This window comes from Bos javanicus, chromosome 24, assembly GCF_032452875.1.
Source record: "Bos javanicus breed banteng chromosome 24, ARS-OSU_banteng_1.0, whole genome shotgun sequence".
In the NCBI taxonomy this organism is placed as follows: domain Eukaryota; kingdom Metazoa; phylum Chordata; class Mammalia; order Artiodactyla; family Bovidae; genus Bos; species Bos javanicus.
Window position 1 is genome coordinate 41,671,318 of NC_083891.1, and position 19,867 is coordinate 41,691,184.

Consider the following 19,867-nt stretch of genomic DNA (forward strand, 5'->3'; position numbering starts at 1 on the left):
AGAGAAAGCAGGGAGAGCACTTACAGCCCAGAGGCACAGAGAAAGAATGCAAGTCCCACCGGGGAAGGACTTCCGCTCCCTAAGTCCCTGTCTTTTTGATGTCTGCACGCCTTCTGGGGCGAACAGGGAGGTTTGAGGGCTGGAGAAAAAGCACAGGTGGAGGTTTGGTTTGTTTCTAGAGCCACATTAGTGTTCTTGGGAAGACTCAGTTTGTAAGACAAGTGCAGTTGTTAAATTCTTCCAAGAGATGGGTAATGGTACCAAGGTGCTGCCCACCCTCCCAACTGCATCGTCTTCCGTTGGCTTCTTCGTATCAGCGAGAAGGTCAGGGTCAGTCAAGATGAAAATCAAAAGCTCCCATGTGCTAGGTTTAGAGCTGTGTATCTTTGCAGAAGGACTTACTAAAACATTCTAAAGGCTTCAGAATGTTTTTCTTTCCCTGTGGGTATACAGTTTCATTCCAGCTTTGGAGAGAAGGCTTACAAAAAGTTCATATTAGGCTATGAATATGAGCTTCTAATTTGGCCAACTTCTGACCATAGAGCTACCTAGAGAAAAAAAACTTTCACATATCTTGTTCAGGTTCGGTAAGTATTCCAACAACCCCATGAATGCAAGGGGTGTCCCCAAAGAGGGTGCAACAGATGCCCCCAAAATCCAGAGCCACCCCTAAAGGGCCCAAAGGAAGAGCTCTTTAGATGATTCCCGAGAGCTGGCGAGTCAGTAGGACCCGAGCAGCAACTGGGGTGCGGCCCTCACTTCTGTCTGATCTCCATCCTGATGGCAACTAAGCCAAGTTCTCAGGACACAAAATGAGACCAGTAAGAAGGTAACATCTGTTCCAGGGAGAGAAAAGATCACCAAGCAGTGGGTGCCTGAAAGCACAGTCACATATCACAGTTAACCACTCAAGTATCACAAGTACTGTCTGCCTGCTGGTCTGGATCTGGAAAGCAGGTGATAACAGAACACTCCCTCCCTCCCCACCAGGTGCTGCGGCGGACGCGGGCGGAGCTGGCTTTGGCAGGATTCTCACCCTGCTGGCTTCTCCAGGTTCCCCAGGGTTCCTTCTGCAGGCCCTGGGACGAGTTGTGTCCGGGGGTGTCTTCCTGGTAAACGGATGCTGTGGAGGAGGAGACAGGAACTCCTTTACGTTACAAGCTCTCCTCTACAGACGCTGACTGAGCATTAACCTGCTTATTCATCCTCAGACCTTTACTCACCTGAGGCCTCAAGGACCCAGCTGAGCCGAAGTCAGACCCGGTTTAACCATGGATGTGGCTGGCTCACAAGTCAGACCCAGTCAAACCTGAACCCAGTCCTGTTTCCAGGTTGACCTAGTCTGACACCAGCTGATTTCCAGGACCCAGACCAGAAGAAGAGATGTGTAGATAGTCTGATAGCTCAGGATGCCAATGCTGTGGGGCCAGTGAGTACCTGTGCCGGGCAGTGTGCTGCTCGCGGGACCATCGCGGGCTCCTCTGGGCCCCACTTCTGATGCTATAACTGTTAAGAATTGGGGCCTAGAAAAACATTTTAAGTTGATTTGAATAAAAGTGACTTGAAGCAGGCGGCACGCACTCTAGCAGCTAAAAGGAGTTCCAAGGAGCAGGAACAGGAAGTGACCTTGGGCTAAAGGTGCGTGGGTTATCGTGAGGTCATCAGCAGACCTGGAGACGTGGTGGGTAAGGAGAATATTGCAATGAAACATGTCACAGGAGGGCTTTGGTTTCCCAGTGCTTATAAAAGTTACGTTTACATTACACTGTAGTCTGTTAAGTGTTCAATAGCATTTTGCATAAAACAACTTACATGCCTTAATTTTTAAAAGTTGCTATTGGATAGACTTGCTTGACTCAAGGTTGCCACAAACTTTCAGTTTGTTAAAGAAAAAAAACAAATTTGCTGAGCACAATGAAATGAGGTGTGTACTTGCCTTTAGGAGATGTCGGGGGTTGTCAGGTGCTTCCTGATTGACTGGCTTGAAGATTCGTTTCTGGGAGAGCTGGCCAGGGCTGTACATAAACCTCTCTCCATCTGGGGCCCAAGTCGAGACTGAGGCACAGAGCCCCTGGGTGTAGCTGCCGGCACCGCACATACCCTGAGTCCGAGAGGGGATGAGCTGGCACCAGCCGACAAACTGGACCCCAACCTCCAACGAGATTGGAACAGCTGTGCGTGGGGGGAAGGGACAAGCATGGTGCTCATCTGAGCCGAGTGTCCCAGGCCTCACAGCTGCAGGCAGCGCTGCACATCCAGGCTGCAAGTGGAGAAAGCAAGGGCTGCACTCGGGGTTGCAGGGTGGAGGGGGTATTGGCAGCCTTCTGATGGAGGGCCCACCCCAAACTCCCATTGCTTCTCACATGGGGATAAAAAAGTGTATCCTTTACTGCTGTAAGGCTTCAGACCAGGGGCGGCAATGCGGAAGGGCCTGCGTGTTCTCTGGATGAAACCTTAGCTCAGCTGGTGGTGGGGTGCCCACAACACACACGGTCCACCCCCCTGGGGACAGAGGCCCCAAGCAGAGGTGTGGCTCCCAGTTAGACAACAGTTGACATCGGTTGGCCTTACCAGGAGGCAGCCATGTACACGGACGCCCTGTTACAGTGGAATTTCAGGTCAACCGTGACTAGTATTTGAATGTAAGGTTGTTCCACACTTCATTGGGTGTCCTGTTTTTTTTTTCTTTTTTCCTGAGCCTTTTTGCCTAAAGCAGTGACCTCAAAAGCTGTCTTTACTGGCTCTCCTCTCCTTTTCTGTATGTTTATTTTCAGTCTGGCATGCCCTGCCTTATGGGTGCAGGTGGCACTGACGGTGAAGAGCCCGCCTGACAGTGCAGGAGACATTAAGAAATGGGTTCGATCCCTGGGCTGGGAAGATGCCCTGGAGAAGGTAATGGCAGTCCATCCCAGTATTCTTGCCTAGAGAATTCCATGCACAGGGGAGCCTGGCAGGATATGGTCGCACAGAGTCGGACAAGACTAAAGCGACTTAGCTCAGCGCTGCCTTAGTGACTGGGCTGATGACCCTGATACAAAAGGGTAAACAGGTCCCTAGCAGTGTGCAGGTCAGAGCTGGCGATACCTTGGGGAGATGGGTTGGGGGAGGTGGGGGGACCCAGTGTGGTGAGTGCAGGAGAGCACGTGGGCCTGGGGGAGCAGAACAGATTATAACTGATTGGGTTTGGCTCTTGGCCTTGTGTGTAAAAGCGTGGGGACACCCACTGAGCAGGCGCACCAGGGCTGATGCTGCCGCCTGGGGGCTGTATTCAGGCACCAGAGAAGCCGCTTTAATAGCAGACATCCTTCCCCTCCGCTCTCAGCCCCCGTGCCCGCCGGGCCTGCAGGAGGGCAGCCCTGGGAACCCCGGGCTCTGGGCTTGCCCACCTGCAGCTCACCTCTGCGCTGCCATCGCAGCTGCTGTGGCTGTGACCACCTGTCGCCTGTGGGCGTGACACCCAGAGCATCTCAAAGCACTGACTTGCAACTGAGGAAATAAAATGCAAATGCTGAGTGCGGAACAGTCATTTTGATTCTGTGCTGTTGGGGGTTAAGATAAAGTTATGGAAAGAGTGTTAATCTGGGTAAGGCAAGACCCCACAGCCACGGGGTCCCCCTGCTCTGGTAGGAGCGCTGGCCTCAGGCCCCACCTGGACCGGCTGGGTCACTGGCTGTATTTTCATGGGCTCCAGGGTGACTGAATGCACAGTGGTGTTTGAGCAGCACTGTCCTAAATCACCTACTCAAGATACTTGAAAGCCAAAACACACTAAGAGTCCAGAAAAATCTCCAAATGAAGGACCATCAAAGACATGTCAGGTGGCAGCCTCACATGAGCATGTACACACCCACACACTTATACACACAAAGCCCTGCATGTGCACAGGCATGCACTCTCCACTGTCTCTTTTTCTGTTCTGTCTGAGCCACAGGAAATGTCCTCCGGGCCTGGCACTGCCCGCTGTGAGGCCGTCCTCCCCTGGGCGTCTGCCTGGGGACCAGTCCCCATATCACCCTTTGCCCACCCGCTCTCGCTGGGACACTCCGGGATGAGCCCAGTGCAGGAGCGGCCGATGGCCTCTGCCATGGAGCATCTGAAGACACCAGTCCCCCCAGGAGACGTCTGCAGCCAATCAACCACCACTGCTGACTCCTGAACACGAAACACAGCTGATGAGGGTGAAAGAATCACGTGGTTAGGCTAAAACTGTGTCCGATTTTGTCAAATTTAAACCAGCAAAATGTGCCCTCAAAAAGATTCAGCAGAAATCAAGCTATAATAGTGCTGTAAAACGTTCCAGGGACTACAATCTGATCACTTAGGGTTTTTCTAGGAAAAAAATTAAAAAGAAAATAACTGTCGTAAGATTGGACTAAAACTAGTCGGTTAGTCCTCTACGTAAACATTGTAGAATAATGACTTAGTAGTGTTCACAGAAGAGGCCTTCAACAAAAATGGGTCACAGTAGGAACTCTTGTGTTTATAAATAGTCAAAATGTCCTCAAGGTCAAATCTCCACCGGGTCAAAACCCTCACTTTCAAGCGGTCACAAAACCCCCAGTTTGGAGTTGCTGGTGGAAGGCGAGAGCTGGACCTCCCTCCCCACAGTCACCTACCCCACGTCCAGCTCCGACCTTAGCAGGTCATCGCCCCGCGGGGCTCGACACGTTCACAAAGGCGAAGGCGGGGAGCCTCAAAGGCCTGCTCCCCCACGTCTGCTCCCAGGCTCACCTGCTCTGGGCTGGAGGACCCCCACCATTCTGGAGGCAGGGGCTCGGCTCTGGGCTCCTGGGCGCCTCTGCTTTTTCCTCCTGCTGCCCACTGCTTCCATCTCCTGGAACCTCAGAGAGGGCAGTGCTGGCAGCTGGTGCCTGAGACACAGAGCTTTTCCTGTTGGGCTCAGTTTCACATTGGCTGCTCCCTATCTCCAACACACCACCCCTCGCCACCCCCCAGGGTCCTGGCGCCCACCCCCTGGGGACGGGCTGCCAGGAGCAGGCCCACCCAGTGCCACACAGGGGTGGGAGGGACCCTGTGGGCTGCGTCACCAGGCCAGCTCTGTGACTCAGCCCTCGCCAATTCAGGGTTCCAGAAAGTTCCAGAAAGACTGCAGGGGTCTGGCATCACAAGAGCCTTGGGGGCTTCAAGGGGAAGCTCACAGGCACAAAGGCAAACCCCAAGCCTCCAGGAGTCACACAGGAGGGCTGGGGGCCTTGGGTGGTGGGTTTCGTTAAGGAGGGACACTCAGGCACTCGGGAGAGGCTCAAGGACGACTCCCCATTGGGGACACGGGGGACCTGGGAGCAGGCCTGGCCGGAGGGAGGCAGGCAACACGGGCTGCAGGAGGGGCGACAATCAAGGACACTGGCCAAGCAGGAGGCTCCAATTTGGAAAAAGCGTTTCCGGTTCACTCGAGTCACTGAGTCCCACAGCAGCACGGAATTACTCCCGCGAGGAGCCGCCCAACACTAAATGCCACCAGCACAGATCCTGTTCATTTCTTGTTGTGAAATTAATAGTTTGGGTACTTACCAGATTGTGGTCTCTTTTAGCCTCTGGGGGACCTGGAAGAAGCACGGAGGCGTCAATGTCTGAGTCCGCTGGGTTTCACTGCCCCTGGGGGCCAGTGTCCTCCTGTCCTCAGAGCCTCCACCTGCCGCTCCATTCACCCCTAAGGGTGACTAGAGAAAGCCGCAATCAGGAGCTGACGGGCCAACCTCGCCTTCTCTTGAGCACTGTCCAAGGTGTCCCACGCCGGGAGGCCTTGACCATCACTCAGTGGTGTCCTCCCCTGCCCGCTGTGTGGAGGCCCCTGGAATCCAGCTTAGGACCCTACAGTGAGGACATGGCCCAGTGCCACAGGAGGAGCTGGCTGATGCTCTAGCTGACCCTAAATCCAGGTTCTTTACCCCAAAATGGACTGTTACTCTTGCCACTGCTTAAAAAAAAAAATGCAGCTACTAGTACAGTGTTGTTCAGTCGCTCAGTTATGTCTGCTTCTTTGCCATCACATGGACAGCAGCATGTCAGGCTTCCCTGTCCTTCACCATCTCCCAGAGCTTGCTCAAACTCATGTCCATTGAGTCGGTGATGCCACCCAACCACTTCATCCTCTGTCGTCCCCTTCTCCTCCTGCCTTTAATCTTTCCCAGCATCAGGGTCTTTTCCAATGAGTCAGTTCTTTGCATCAGGTGGCCGATGTATTGGAGCTGCGGTTTCAGCATCAGTCCTTCCAATGAATATTCAGAGTCGATTTCCTTTAGGACTGACTGGTTTGATCTAGTGTAGAATTCTAATTAATTTACGGAACTGAAATGGGGGGGAAGGGACAAAGTATATCTTTATAGCCTAATAGCAGAGAACATGCATCTCAGAAACTAGGCTGACATCAAGAGGCCTTACCTCCTTCCGTCTCTGCTCTTACACTGACTCACAGATGCGTTCCCCTAACGCCTGCCCACCACCCCCATCACTTTTTACTCTGTGGCTCTGCCCTTATTACCTGCGTCACACATTACCTGTGTGTTTACTTTTTTGTTCGTCTTCGTGAATCTGTCCACACACGTTCCCAGAGCACAAACATCCGGTTATAATGAAGGAGGAGGAACCAGAGGCTCATCTGTAATGACAAGCGCAGGAAGCAGCCTGTGGATCCCTGAGGTCTGAGGTCACAGTGGGCTCATGACATGCCTGGGGAGTCCCCACCAGCTGAGAAGACAGAACCGAAACCACGGGAGTGCCGCAGCCACTTGAGTGAGCATCTCTCACAGCCTTCACGAAGCTTGTCCACGCGGCGTCTCACTTGCCAGACGCGGGGCGGGCAGGCTTCACCATCCCCTCGCACGCACAGACCTGGGCTCAGAGGCCTTTCCTGGGAGTGAAGACCCCCCCCAGGTGATGGGAGGGTGGGGACCGGGGTGCATACTCGCCTTCGGGGGGGGGAGGCCCCACTACCAGCCCAGGATGTGCACAAGTTTCAAAGAAGTTACCAAACTAGTTAAAAGACAAATATTTTAATCCAGTTTTCCCATTTTATACTAAAATCATTAATACAGGTCACAAATTGCATTTATTCTAGAAAGCAGTCAGAAGTGTGTCCGTTTCTGTATAGATCTTAGTAATAAATTTTATTTGGACAAGAGAACTTGTGCACAACAGTCCAAGAGCATGATTACAGACTGCGGCCCTCCCCGGGGGCACGGGGTATACAGTATGTGAGACAAGTTGCACCTCAGAGCCGATCATGATCAAGTTAAAAACACCTGACATACAGAATACGTGCTAATAAATTTCCTCCGGGTCATGACCAGCATGAAGAAACCAGGACACAGACGCTCGGCAGACTCTGTGAGTGTGCACAGCAATATGCTGCATTTAAGAGTCACAATCAGCTCCACGTAGTGTTAGCATTGAGCCCTCAGGAGAAATCCAAAAAATATCTCCTCCCCGTTTATGCACGGCTAAACTAGTCACACTTTGGGCTGGACGGGGCGGCGGCCACAGCCCCTGCAGGGCCCTGCCCGGGTGGACACGGCGAGGCCTGGTGCTGGCAGTCTCCACCTTCTGGCTGCGCTTCCGTCTCGCGGAGGTGAGATCAACCAGCGGGAAGCAAAGAGGCCTCGACGTCGCATCCCTTCCAAGGAGAACGCTGGGCAATTCAAGTTTCGTTCAGTCAGGAAGACGGAAGGATTTAAGGCTTCGGTGACGATTATAATCCTCTGAGAAAAAGTGTTTTCCCTTCAAGTCAAGACGAAACAACGGCGTTGACTGTACTTTCTCTTGACTCTGAGAATCCCTGGAATCGGTGTAGGCAACTTGCACCTGCAGCCGAGTGTCGTGGGAGGACGGGCCCCAAGGCTGTCCCGGCCACGCGTGGGCGCCAGTGGGACCTCGGCTCCCCGGGAGCGGGAGGCCCCCGGGACCACGCCAACTAGTAGGTGGAGGAGGCCGTGCTCAGGGCGTCTTCGGAGATCCTGGTGCTGGCCGGGTGGGTGCTGGCGAAGTACTTGACGTCGCTGTCGCGGTCCATCTGCAGGGCCATGATGGTCTGCTCCACGGCCTCCTGGTGACAGCTGGCAGAGGTCAGGAAGTGCTCTGCAAACAGGAAGTGCAGACAATCAGAGTTAGCTTTGTTGGATGACCAACAGTGACCCAGACTGACTCAAGTTTTACGGAAGAAACCCGAATGTAAGAGAATCAAAAATTTACCTTGTTTTTGTAACAGACTAAATCTTTTGAGATCTAATGGCAGCAATGCTAATAAATATATTAAAACTGGTGCTTGTTACAGCCGTTACTCGACTTAGGTAGAGGAAAAACTTTTCCAAATACAAACTACCTACACAAGGAGAACCAGAGTCTCCTCCAGGCATTCAGCGACGAATCCCCAAGGAGAGACAGGGAGCAGCGTACAGGCCCCCGTAGGCATTTAGCGATGCATTCCCAAGGAGAAACAGGGAGCAGCGTACAGGCCCGTGTCCTATTTCAAAGTTTGTCTACGCAAAACTCTACCTGTCCCCGATCATGAATCCAAACGTTCAAGGGACAGTTATCAGGCCTTTGGGTGGGGGCAGTCTAACAGCTTGAGTCTCGAGGGAGGAGCTTACAATCTGCAGCAAAGCAGACACTAAGGGCACGTCCTCCGCCTGACACACACGCGCCTCCAGCCCCGACGGTGAGATGGAGGTCAGGTGGGTGCCGAAGGCATGGTCCTCGCTGGGTACCCAACTGGCCACACTACTGAGTTCAAAGTATGAAGACAAAGTCACGTGGAACAAGCGGGTGAAAGTTCAGCGTCCCTCTCCTCGCCCCGACTCGGTGTCAGACTCTCCTACAGCCCCAGCCCTCCCGCTCAGGCTGCCGGCCCACCTTTCTCCAGCAGAGTCTGTCTCAGTGTCTTCGCGAGCAGCACGCGCACATTGGGAACCCTGTCATTCGCCAAGGTGAGCAGGTGTGGCATCAGCTGCACGGCGAACTGGTCCATGGGCAAGCAGTCGTCCTCGATGACGGTCTGGGGACAGAGACCTGCGTCAGCTGCTGGCTCCATCGACCAGGCCGGAATGTCAGCCGGAGAAGCCCTTCAGAAACCGCTGAAGTGCCTCATAGTCCTGCGACTACCTTTAAACTAATACCCCGGGCACTCAGGAACTCGGCGTGACACATTAAGTCCCCGGGAGATGCACAGCAGAGGCCTGGCGACATGTTCACCTTCACAGACCTGGGAACTCCACGCACCAATGGCCGCTACTGGGAGCTCGGGGGACAGGGAGCCCAGATAGCAAAGCTCTGCCCTCAGGGACAGGGCGGGAGTAAAGGGGGCCCTCACCTGGCAGACGAAGACGAAGGCCTGCCGCCCGGACCACCGCGGACAGCGGCCGAAGCTCTCCACCAGCTCCTGGATGAGGTCCGCCCCGAAGGTGGGCGGTGCTGCCCGGTGCAGCTTGCGCACCATCTCGCTGACCTGGGGGGACACGCAGGTGAGCCACACCGCTGTCCGACCTCACCGAGGCCGCTGCTCCAGGGCTGTAATAACGCGACCACCTACCAGCTTGTAGGAGATCCAGCGCACGGAGGACACCTTGTCCGCACAGAGGTTCAGGGCGATGGGGCGCAGGTAGTCGTACACATCCCGGGGGCTGTACAGCTCTAGGAGCAAGATGAGTTGTCTGCAGAGTGATGAGAGAGACAAAAACGTAGTCACAACCCCTCAGCCAGCACGAAAGACGGCTGCTTGCCTGCAGCACACGCCGTCCTGCTGGAGTCTGAGAGTGGAATGCACGGTGGGTCATGTGTGCAGTCAGGTAAACAACAAAGTGACACGCAGACCCCGGGAGAGGTGCCCTGCAGACCCTGTCCAGCCTGGGAGAGTGGAGGAGGCCATGCCCTCGTAAGCAGAAGCCTCAAGCCCCCAACTCCATGGAAAAGCAGCAAAGCCTGTCAGCACCCCACCTGGAAGCTGGCCTGGAAGGCCAGACAGAGCCTCCTGAGCCGAGACCCCTTGTTGATGCCAAGCAAGAGTCTTGTCCTGCTGGAGCGCGGTGGGGAGCACTGCCCAGATGGAGCACAGATCCAGGCAGTGACACGGCCCCAGGGAGGGTGAGGCCTCCCCAGGACTGAGGCCCAACCAAGGGGGCAGAGGGCCTCCCTTTGCCCCGCACTGGGCAGCCTCCACCACGTAGGTGGCAACCCCAGCCCAGGGCTGGGAGAGCTCCAGGTAGAGCCCTCAGCAAAACGCAACGGCAGCCCATGCTGTGTAAAGTGCCCCGGGCACAAAGTTGACATGGAGACACCACCTGATGTGGCGCTGCTGCCTGGACGGACGCCCCGCGTCACACCAGCTGCAGAGGAGGAGGCCGGTGGGACAGAGCCCGGGTCAGTGACCCTGGAATGCGCTGAAATAAATACCCCAACCCCACACCCAGGCAAAGGTGTCTTCTGAAAATGCAGGTGATGCCCAGAATCCAGAATATTTAATAAAGACCTCTGACAATGCCCAGTTGAAAAACAAGCAATGGACTTGAAGAGACATCTCTCCAGAGAACAGGTACAAGTGGCCAACAGCATGTGAGAAGGTGAGCATCACTAATCACTGCGGAAACGCACGCCAAGGCCTACGGTGCTACTCTACACCTGCTGCGAAACTGGCTACAAGTAGAAAAAGAGGGAAGCGTGGAGAAATGCCCCCCTAACCCGGGCACACCCGTCACTGGTGGGGGTGCAAGAGCCGGCACCCGCTGTGGAAACAGCCACGCGGCTCCTCGATCAAATGAACACACAATCGCTGGATGGCCCAGCATGTCCACCTCAAAAAACTGAAACCACCTCCTACCCACAGGTGTTCACAGCAGCAGCGCCCGCACCAGCTGAAACGCAGAACCCACTCAGGTGCAACGGGCTGACCGGTGGTGTGTTCACCAGAGCGGTGCACACGCGTCACAAGGAAGGTCATTCCGACAGCTGCCCGCGATGAGCACGACAGCACGGCTGTGTGAAGGGGCCGCACACGCGCCTGCGGCTCATGCGGTGCCCCCTGGAGGAGATGCTCTCGAATGTACGGACACGGTGGACTGACTGGGCTGCGGGCGGGCGGGCGGGCGGAGGGTGGCCGGGCGTCCTTCTCGGATGAAGAGACGCTCTAAACGGGACGGGGGGACACTGCGCCAGCGGCAAAGGTGCTTGAGTGTATTTTACCACAATTAAAAAACGAAGGTGACAGAGTCTTAAAAAAAGAAATTTGTGAGAACCCACTGCCAGTCAGACCCCACGTCACAAGCCGCATGAAAAGAGCTGGACACCAGACAGAAATGAAGATCCACGCGGTGACGAGGAAGTAAACCCACGGCAGGCAGAGGGGGAGCAACACCCCCACCCCCCCAAACACCCCAAGGGTCGTTCAGTCGTGAGGACTCACTCGGCCAGCTCGGCTCGGAAGCGCCAGTTTCTACTGTTGTCAGTCACCAAGAACTCCTGAAGCTGATACAGATACTCTCTTCTTTTGTCGATGTGAAGAAGCTGAAGAAACAAAATAAGCGCGTTCACGAGGACGAGGCAGAGACAGTTTCCCTCACCTGCTGCTGAGCAACTGTAAACCATGCGCCAGTCCTGGAGGAGGACAGACGCCGTCTCCAGTGCTGGCTGAGGCCCACCTCCCCTGATACGCCACCCACCATCAGGAGGCAGTCTCTGCTGCCTGGCCCAGCGCATGGCCTCCTTTGGCCTCCGCTGCGCGGTGCCCCCCCCCCCCCCCCACCCCAGGGCCACCCCCGAGGAGGCACCGTGCTCCTGCTCACACATCTGTGCCCAGTGCATGGCACTGTAATGGCACACAGTAGGTGCTCATAAATACTTGAGTGAAAAAAAATTAATTTATCCCAATAACTGTTCTGTAAATATTTGAAAGTAGCTTCATAGTCAATGAAGGGCAACCTCTAAAAGTTGATGTGTCTATTAGTCGTTCAGTTGTGCTCGACTCTTTGAGACCCCATGGACTGTAGCCCACCAGGCTCCTCTGTCCATGGGATTCTCCAGGCAAGAATGCTGGAGTGGGTTGTCATGCCCTCCTCCAGGGGATCTTCCTGACCCAGGGATCAAACCTGGGTCTCCTCCATTGCAGGCAGATTCTTTACCATCTGAGCCACAAAGAAACAGTCTAAGCTTAAACTCAGTATTCTGACTCTCTAGCTTCACGGAGTACATTCTAACGACAGTGTGCTAAAGGAAGTCCTGACCGCTATGTGGCTGGTTTCATGTTGACTTATTATTGGAGCAATTCTGAAACTTTTTCATTTGCTCAACTAAATTAGCAAATGACTAAATATGGTAATGATGCTAAAAAACAGAGTTTTTACCACAAGAAAAAGTGTGAAGAAAGCAGAGGAAATGGTACTGGACTGGAAGTGAAGACACCATATAAACTAAATGCCTTTTCAAACCCCCTCCCCAAGCTCTTGTCCCCTAAGAACGAGGGCCTGGAGCTCAGCTCCAGATGCCCAGGCTCCCCAGAAAGGACCAGGGCTGCTGGGTAGACAGGAGAAGCCGGGCCTGAAAGTGAGACGTGCCTGGACATGAAGGGCAGAAAGGACAGAGGAGGTGGCTTCAAGGGCTTTCAGTTGCCAAATTCATGCTTCAAACAAACAACAGAAATGGATTATGTTACACAGAATAAAAAGGTAATTCTGGAGCCCACACTGATACTATTAAAAAAAAAAACAAAAAAAAAAACTTCCAAAAGGCAGAGGAAGAGAAGAAAAAGGTTATCTTTACAGGAAATACTAGTAAATACAGAAAGAGTTATAAAAATAGAACACTGGTATTTTACAATCCACACAGTCATAAGTGATTCGGGCGGAGCTGGGTACAGACGCACGAGTGCAGAAGCAGCGGGGAGAGACGCTCAGAGCCTGAACGCACTGCCCACTGAGGAGGCGCCGACCCATGACCAGGAGCCTGGACTCAGCACCACCGGGGCCCCAGGAGCCCACACCGTGTTACCCCTGAGAGGAGACCCGGGACCCATGCAGAGAGGCCGTGCCCCTGCACGCACCACCTGTGAAACTAAATCTGACTAGTTGACAGCGCTCAGACATTTCAAACTGGGGACATTCGGCAAGATCACCGGCCCAGTCTCTTCAAACAGGCCCAGGCCACTGAAGGTGGGCGTAAGGGAGGCTGATCTGAAGAGACACTTCAATTCAACGTGCGATTCCCCACTGGGGTCTGAGTCAAGGGGACAATCGAGGACAGTCTGAGAAACTGTGATTATAATTCTCCTGCACCTCAGACTTAGGACTACGGTAGCTGCCCAGGGCTAAACCATTTATGGTCAGTGCTCTCCTACTGGAGACCACGGTCCACATCATAGGGTGAGGACAAGGGGGCCTCTCGGAGTTCCCACACACCACAGAAGGCTGAACGTCTACGGGATTTTCTGTGTTCAGTTCGGTAATGTTTGAGAAAAAAATGTACTAATGTTTGTAGCCATGATCTAACATCATTTCCAAAGGAAACTCAGTGTGATTTTTAAATTAAACACTAAAGTGACACCAGCAAAACTGATCAGAGTGGGACCACTTTCTCAGTCACCTTTTGCCATCAAGCTCATGGCGACATTTCTCACGGAACACACGGGAACCTATCTTGATGGCAGCGTGGAGTCAAAACTCTAAATCTACAGTGGAAGTCCAGTGTTTTACTGTAAAAGGACTTAAAAGTTACCTTCAGAAAGTCGTGCAAGTGCTTCAGGACACCTATCCTGACTTCATCGAGGTCTTTTAAAAATCCATTAAAAATTGGGACCAGGTCTGCAGCTGTGAGCTGGTCTCCCAGGATGACGGCGAGCTCGTGGATGGAGAAGGCTAACGTTCTTCGAACCTTCCACTGCACGAGTGAAGACAACGGCATTAGTGAGCTGAACACAAAGTCCTGGTGCTTTAGCGTCCGGACAATACAGGAAGGCTAATTTATATCTGAACAGTGTTATTAACCTCAAGTGAAATCAAAATAAAATAGTAATAATAGATACCCAGTTTAAAATGCTCACTTTCTATCAAAAACTGGCAGAATAACATCAAGTCCCTCAGAGTATGTATCATTCCCCTTTTCACTGAGGAAGGAATACAACGCTTGGCGAGCTCAGTGGAGGGGACCCGACTTCTCAGTGGTGTCCCCCTCCTGACTCCACACGGTCTACCCTGGATTAAAAACAGCCCTAAAACATATTCTTAAGGAACTGGCCATTAAAGAAATACAAGATTGGGGAAATCTCTTGAAGGCAGCCCTGGAAAAGAACCACTGAACAGGAATGCCCTATAGGCAACTTTATGTCAAAAACTTATTTCTCTTCATGTGATCTTAACTTAAAAATTTACTTTGTTATTTTGCTTAAAACTTTACTTGCTGAGAAGCTGGTTAGGACAAGGGGTTTATCCCCATTCCCAAACACCAGGACCTCTTCCTGAGATAGAACGCTGTGCCCACAGCAATGTGCCCCCAAGGAGGAGGACAGGGTGCTCGGAGGAGCCCCCGCCCCGCTCAGAGCCATCCCGTCACTGTCACCACAGCCACGAGAGGCCGGGGAACAAAGGCGGAGAACCGCTCAGACAGGGCCGCCAGCCTCTGCTACTGTTTCTGCGGGAAGGGCCTCACTTTCTTAAGAATTAATCTGCACATACATTTCAGACCACAGCGCCAGCATCTCTGTGAGTTGGGGACGTTGGCAGTTCAAATGGGAGTCGGATTTTAGGGGTTTAGTCCAAAAGAAGGCGCGATGTGCGAGTGGAGGGAGAGCCTGGACCCGCAGGGAGACCCTCTGCACGCAGCCCCGCGCCCCGGCCCCCAGGTTTGGCCGGCGGCCCTGCACCTGCATGTCCGAGGCCAGCGTCTCGTAGGTCTCGCGCAGGCAGTGCCAGTTCTGGCGGCCAAGCGTCAGCGCCACGCCCGGCAGGCTGTAGGCACAGTGCTTGGCAATCTCGGTGTCCACGGTCTGTGCCCGCGAGGGGTCGGTCATGGACAGGTACTGGTCGAGCAGGGCCTGGGGCACCACGTCCTACACGAGACAGGGTGAGACTTTGTAGGTTAGGTACGCTCATGTTAAATATCTGGATTTAATGCAGCATCTCATACAGCAGGAAAAACCTGTCTCCACGTCTCTAATAACTGAAAGATGAGAAAACACGCAAAGGGAAATACATGTATCAATGAATAAAAGTACCTCTAGGACAAAGACGACAAACAAGACCTTAAAACAGAAAACAGCTTAGACGACGATGAGAACTGTTGACTAAATTTACAAGACGCCAGAAACAAGAGCAGGTGGTTCAGTGCTGGCAGAGATTACAGAGTCTGGAGTGACCCAGAGACCCAGAGGAAACGGGCCTGCTCCTGCGCCGTCACCAGCCAGCATCTTAAAACCACCACCACCACCACCTCCAGAGGGGAGTTTTAGCAAGTATGGAATTGCTTGAAGTGTGGAAGCAATTGGAAACTTGAAATGTGCACACCTCTAACAACCTGTATGAATGATCTTGAGTGATACAACTTTGCAAGGAGCTGTAAGATAAAGGCACAACTGCTGCCTTGGGTGAAAAACCAAGTGGGTGCTGGAAATAACTGTGAGGGAAGCTCAGTTCTGAACTTGGTAAACCTATTCTCTACTTTTAAAAAATAAAGTGGAAATTCATGGAACCAATGAGACAGTCTGTATGTACTGGCTTGGAAAGCGTGCTTTAAAACACTGTGAATGTGGACTCCGTTTTTAATCAACAGAAAAAACAAAAATCAAGGATTTGCCCCCTCTGGCCCAGGCACCATCATGATGCATGGGCTTCACCTGTAATGTCATTGCACACCTGCACACCCGCCACAGCCCTGCCCACATTGGGGGGGCAGGGGGGGTTGTTGTGCTGGGGTTGGGGCGGAGGTGGATCTGTGTTCCTGTGCAAAAGAGCTCAAAGACACGATGTTTTTAAAACGAAAAGAAAAAAAGGCACCACCACACCCCAGCGGTCCCACACTTGAAGCCTCTGCCGCAGGTCACCCTGTGGCCGACGGCACCTCATGGCGGCTCTGGCCCTGTGTCCACGTTCTCCTCTCTGAAACCCAGCTCCACCTTATAAGCCACACAACCCAGGCATGAAGACCAGGCGTGAAAGCCTGTCTGTCTCTGAAAGACAAAGGTGCGCACACATGTGCTCATGTGCCCGCAGACACGCTCTAAGGAAACAGAAGGAGGGTGGCTGTGGTCACCCTGGGGGAAAGGGGTCATGGTGTGAGACTTCTGTCTCTGCTTGTCCTCCACTCCACTGCTTGAATCTTCTCATCAAAAATATGACACACAAGCACTCCTTTCCAAAACATTATCAGAAGGGCCAAATTCGGGGAGAAGTGGGTTGAAAAGCGGAGTAAAAGTAACATGTTTGGGGTCACTGACCTGGACTTTAGCTCTCCTTTCTTCATCGGGGCTGAAGCCACTGCTGGTGCCCGAGTCCGAGTCATTGTGAATGTAGTGGAGGGCAGAGTCCATGGTCTGCTGGGAGAAAAGTCACTTAGACAGCCACCCCTGTCAGGCAGCTCCCTGCTCTTACACCATCTAACTGCTCACCTTTCATGACCTCCAAAAGACAGGAATGCATATAAAGTCTTCATGCTTTTCAACGTTTATAAACAGATGTAAGACCTCCTAAGAGTTCTCCTGCCTCAAGTCAAACTTGCAGAATAGGCTACTTAAGGTTTAAAAATAAATTCCAGAAGAAATGTAATTGAAAAGCAAATTCAGAAGTAATTTTGAAAAGGCCCAAGTATCTAAAATTAGCAATCAATAAAAACAGTACTTAGACGTTCTACAGTCGACTCTTCTACGGTATGTCATGTGCAGTTTTTCTTCTGTTTCTATTCCTGGCTATTTCTAATTTCACAAATATACCTTTTTTTCTTGTCACAGATGACACGGTAGCATGGGGAAAGCCAGTGCAGGACACAGGCTGGGGGCCAGCACAGCCCACACCCACTCCTGGCCTCAAGTCCCGATCTTCGCTCAACACCATGCTCGCTGCAGGGAGAGGCCGGTCAGAGACCCAGCGCCTCTCCAGAAAGACACGGGAGGAGTTCGTCACCCCAACAGAGAGCTCTGCCCCCTGCGGTGCCCTCACCTGGGCTGCGGTGGGCAGGTGGGGAGTACGGACCAACTGCTAACTCCAAGCACCAGCAGTGACCCTCGGGTGTCACAGAGATGGCACACGGTGACTTTATGAAGAAGGGGGGCACTAAGTGGCCGGGATGAGCCCCATGGCCACCCGCAAACATGTGCCCGCCCCGCAGCACCCTCACCTCCTCACTGATCAAAGGCCCTGCGGCGTCATGGTCGAGCCGGCAGCTGGGGAGCTCGTCCTGGGGGGCCCTCCGGGGGGCCTCGCCAGCCTCGTCACCGGCGTCCAGGCTGGAGGCGCGCAGGGCAGCAGCCAAGACGTCCACCTGTGCTGTGGGCGGAAGGACAGCTGTGAGCAGGGCCGCTGTGCGGGACTCCCCCTGCGCGGACGCTGTTATGGGCTCAACGAGGCGCAGTGTTCTGGGGACACTACCCTCGAGAAGCTGGAGAGACCACTACTGTGGTCAATCATTAGTTTTCCCAGGGAAGAAGTAGAAAACTAATACGCTTTCATGAGATTAAAGTGTTTACCCACTACTGTGCATTATTCTGCGTTAGTATGAGAAGAGGTGCTATCTAGTCAATTTCAAGGTCAGTGAACTATGTTTTGGGGACCATGAGCGGGACTGGCTTACTTACTAAGCCACCTTAGCAGGAGAGCAGTCACACAGACCCTGCCAACATAAAACACGGGAATTACAAAGACGTCTGTGGCAGTCACATTTAAACATCTCACATCTTACTCTGGTTTATTTATATTTTCCTCTAATATTTTTAAGTGAAATCGGTGACTTGCCCCAAACACAGGGATCCCAAACAAGCACTGTCTTGCTCTCGGGAAAGCAAAACAACAGATCACCAAGCAGCAGTGCTCAAGTCTGATACATAGCATTGTCTACAACTTTTGAGTTACATCTTCTGTATAAAAGTTGTTGAAAGCGAAGATAAGCATTCTTCCTCCTCTGCCCCTAACAAATGAAGAATTTAGCAAAAAAAAAAAAAAAATTTTTGTTTAGCATTAATTCAAGTAATAATCCACTTGGATGCTCAAAACATAGGAATTTATAAAGTTTAACTGCAAATTTACTTAGTACAAAGATGAGAAAGCGGGCTCCTGCTCTACTTAAAGATGATTAAAAAGCAATCAGCATTTTTTAAGATAGCCTATTACCATGCTACAGCATTTATAAAATTTACTATAAAGTTTCCTGTGAGTAACTGGCAGCAGAGACACAGGAAATGTACAGGATGACGAGCTGACTGAACACATTACACTGAGGTGTCCAATCGTGAAAGCTTACTCGTGGACTGTATCCCCACTCTTCCAGGAATCTCAGCGGCTATCTTTACTAATCCTTTAGTCACTTCTGCTCCCCTTTTAGAATCCTCTGAGTTCCCACAAGGAAACCACTGCAGTAATAAAGGAGGCCAACTGTCCGGTCCATGCTCTGGACTGGGCAAGTGCTCTGTCCCCGGTAGACACGGCAGGGGGGGTCTGTGTCCCTGACCCCCGATGACCCTGTCCCAGGAAGCCTTTCACAGAGCATACCTCACACAGGCAGCCTGCTCCGCAGGGCGCTCTGTACACGCCTGCTAGTCAGCCAATTCTCTAACACCTAATAAACATTAATGGGAATATCCAATATGCTACTTTAAATGCTTTTTAAACAAATAAGCTAGAAGTAATCTGTGTAGTTTGCTTTTTGAAAAGAGCTATACGGACATATGAGTTTCATATGTGTGTTTCCCATCGTCAAACAGTGACTAACACTGTTTGACTTAAAATTTACAGCCTGTAATTGAGATTTTGGTACCAATACTATATTACGATTTATTTATTTCTCTAATTCAGCTCTTAAACCTGCTACAATTTAAATGTGTCATGCCATTCTTTCTGTCCGCAATGCTGATGTTTGATAACAGTCGTTCATCGACTAAATCATCCAGCATCCCTTACCCAGCACCTTGCATGTGCCAGGTGAGTCTTCCAGACAGTGACCATATAGTGACAACAGACGCCAAAGCCCAACGAAGACAACTGCTGACCTCACCTCCACTGGTGAAATTTCCCAAGTTTAAATGTAACTAGATTTTGTGTGTTTAGAAGGACACTGAAGGTATGGCTCTGTCTGCTGCAGGGATCTGCTAACACGGGCAAACTGACAGTTTACAAAGAACAGAGAAGCCCACAGAAGATCTGGAGACTTGCAGCTTGGGGATTTTTCAAAACTGCTTTCTGTTTTACGGTGACATTCCAGATTGCCCTGATGGTTAGCGTGGTCAGGAACCCTGATGATGCTCTGATGTCACCGGCGTCAGATGCCCACGCTCAGACCGTAAACCACTCCCAGTACACACCCCCTGAATGGGGCAGCCTGGGCCCTCTCCCCACACCCCTATTCCACCATGTGAGAGCAGCTTGCTATTTTTACAGTCACACACAGCGACCTTCAAGGCTGCCTTTCACAATGGCAGAACCCAGGTGACACATGTGTAACCCACTGGGAACAAGGGCTGAACTGGGGCACGAAAACGCCAGGGTGACCCTCACCCATGAGCACCGCATCCTGCTTCACAGGAAGACGGGCATCTCATCCCCGCTAACAGGTCACGGGCCTTCCTACACAGTCCGCCTTCTGTAAAACAAAGCACTGTCTATTGAGACCCAGGGCAGATGAGTAGAGGCAGGACTCGAGGTTTAACCCGTAGACCAGTGTGTGTGTGTGA

General features: G+C 52.4%; 1 protein-coding gene across 5 annotated transcripts in view; it reads right to left on the reverse strand.

Annotated features, from left to right (window-relative positions):
* Nucleotides 1–6,997: 6,997 nt before the first annotated feature.
* The window catches only part of PPP4R1 (protein phosphatase 4 regulatory subunit 1), a 49,148-nt gene continuing 36,278 nt past the window's right edge, over nucleotides 6,998–19,867 (reverse strand). For all 5 annotated transcript variants that reach the window (XM_061399927.1, XM_061399926.1, XM_061399925.1 and 2 more), the window contains 9 exons: nucleotides 17,323–17,471; nucleotides 16,427–16,522; nucleotides 14,858–15,043; nucleotides 13,714–13,875; nucleotides 11,411–11,511; nucleotides 9,545–9,665; nucleotides 9,326–9,460; nucleotides 8,869–9,010; nucleotides 6,998–8,094 (listed from right to left, as the gene is read on the reverse strand). In XM_061399927.1, the coding sequence (XP_061255911.1) occupies nucleotides 7,931–8,094; nucleotides 8,869–9,010; nucleotides 9,326–9,460; nucleotides 9,545–9,665; nucleotides 11,411–11,511; nucleotides 13,714–13,875; nucleotides 14,858–15,043; nucleotides 16,427–16,522; nucleotides 17,323–17,471 (1,256 nt within the window). In that variant the 3' untranslated portion in view covers nucleotides 6,998–7,930. The remainder of the gene's footprint in view (nucleotides 8,095–8,868; nucleotides 9,011–9,325; nucleotides 9,461–9,544; nucleotides 9,666–11,410; nucleotides 11,512–13,713; nucleotides 13,876–14,857; nucleotides 15,044–16,426; nucleotides 16,523–17,322; nucleotides 17,472–19,867) is intronic.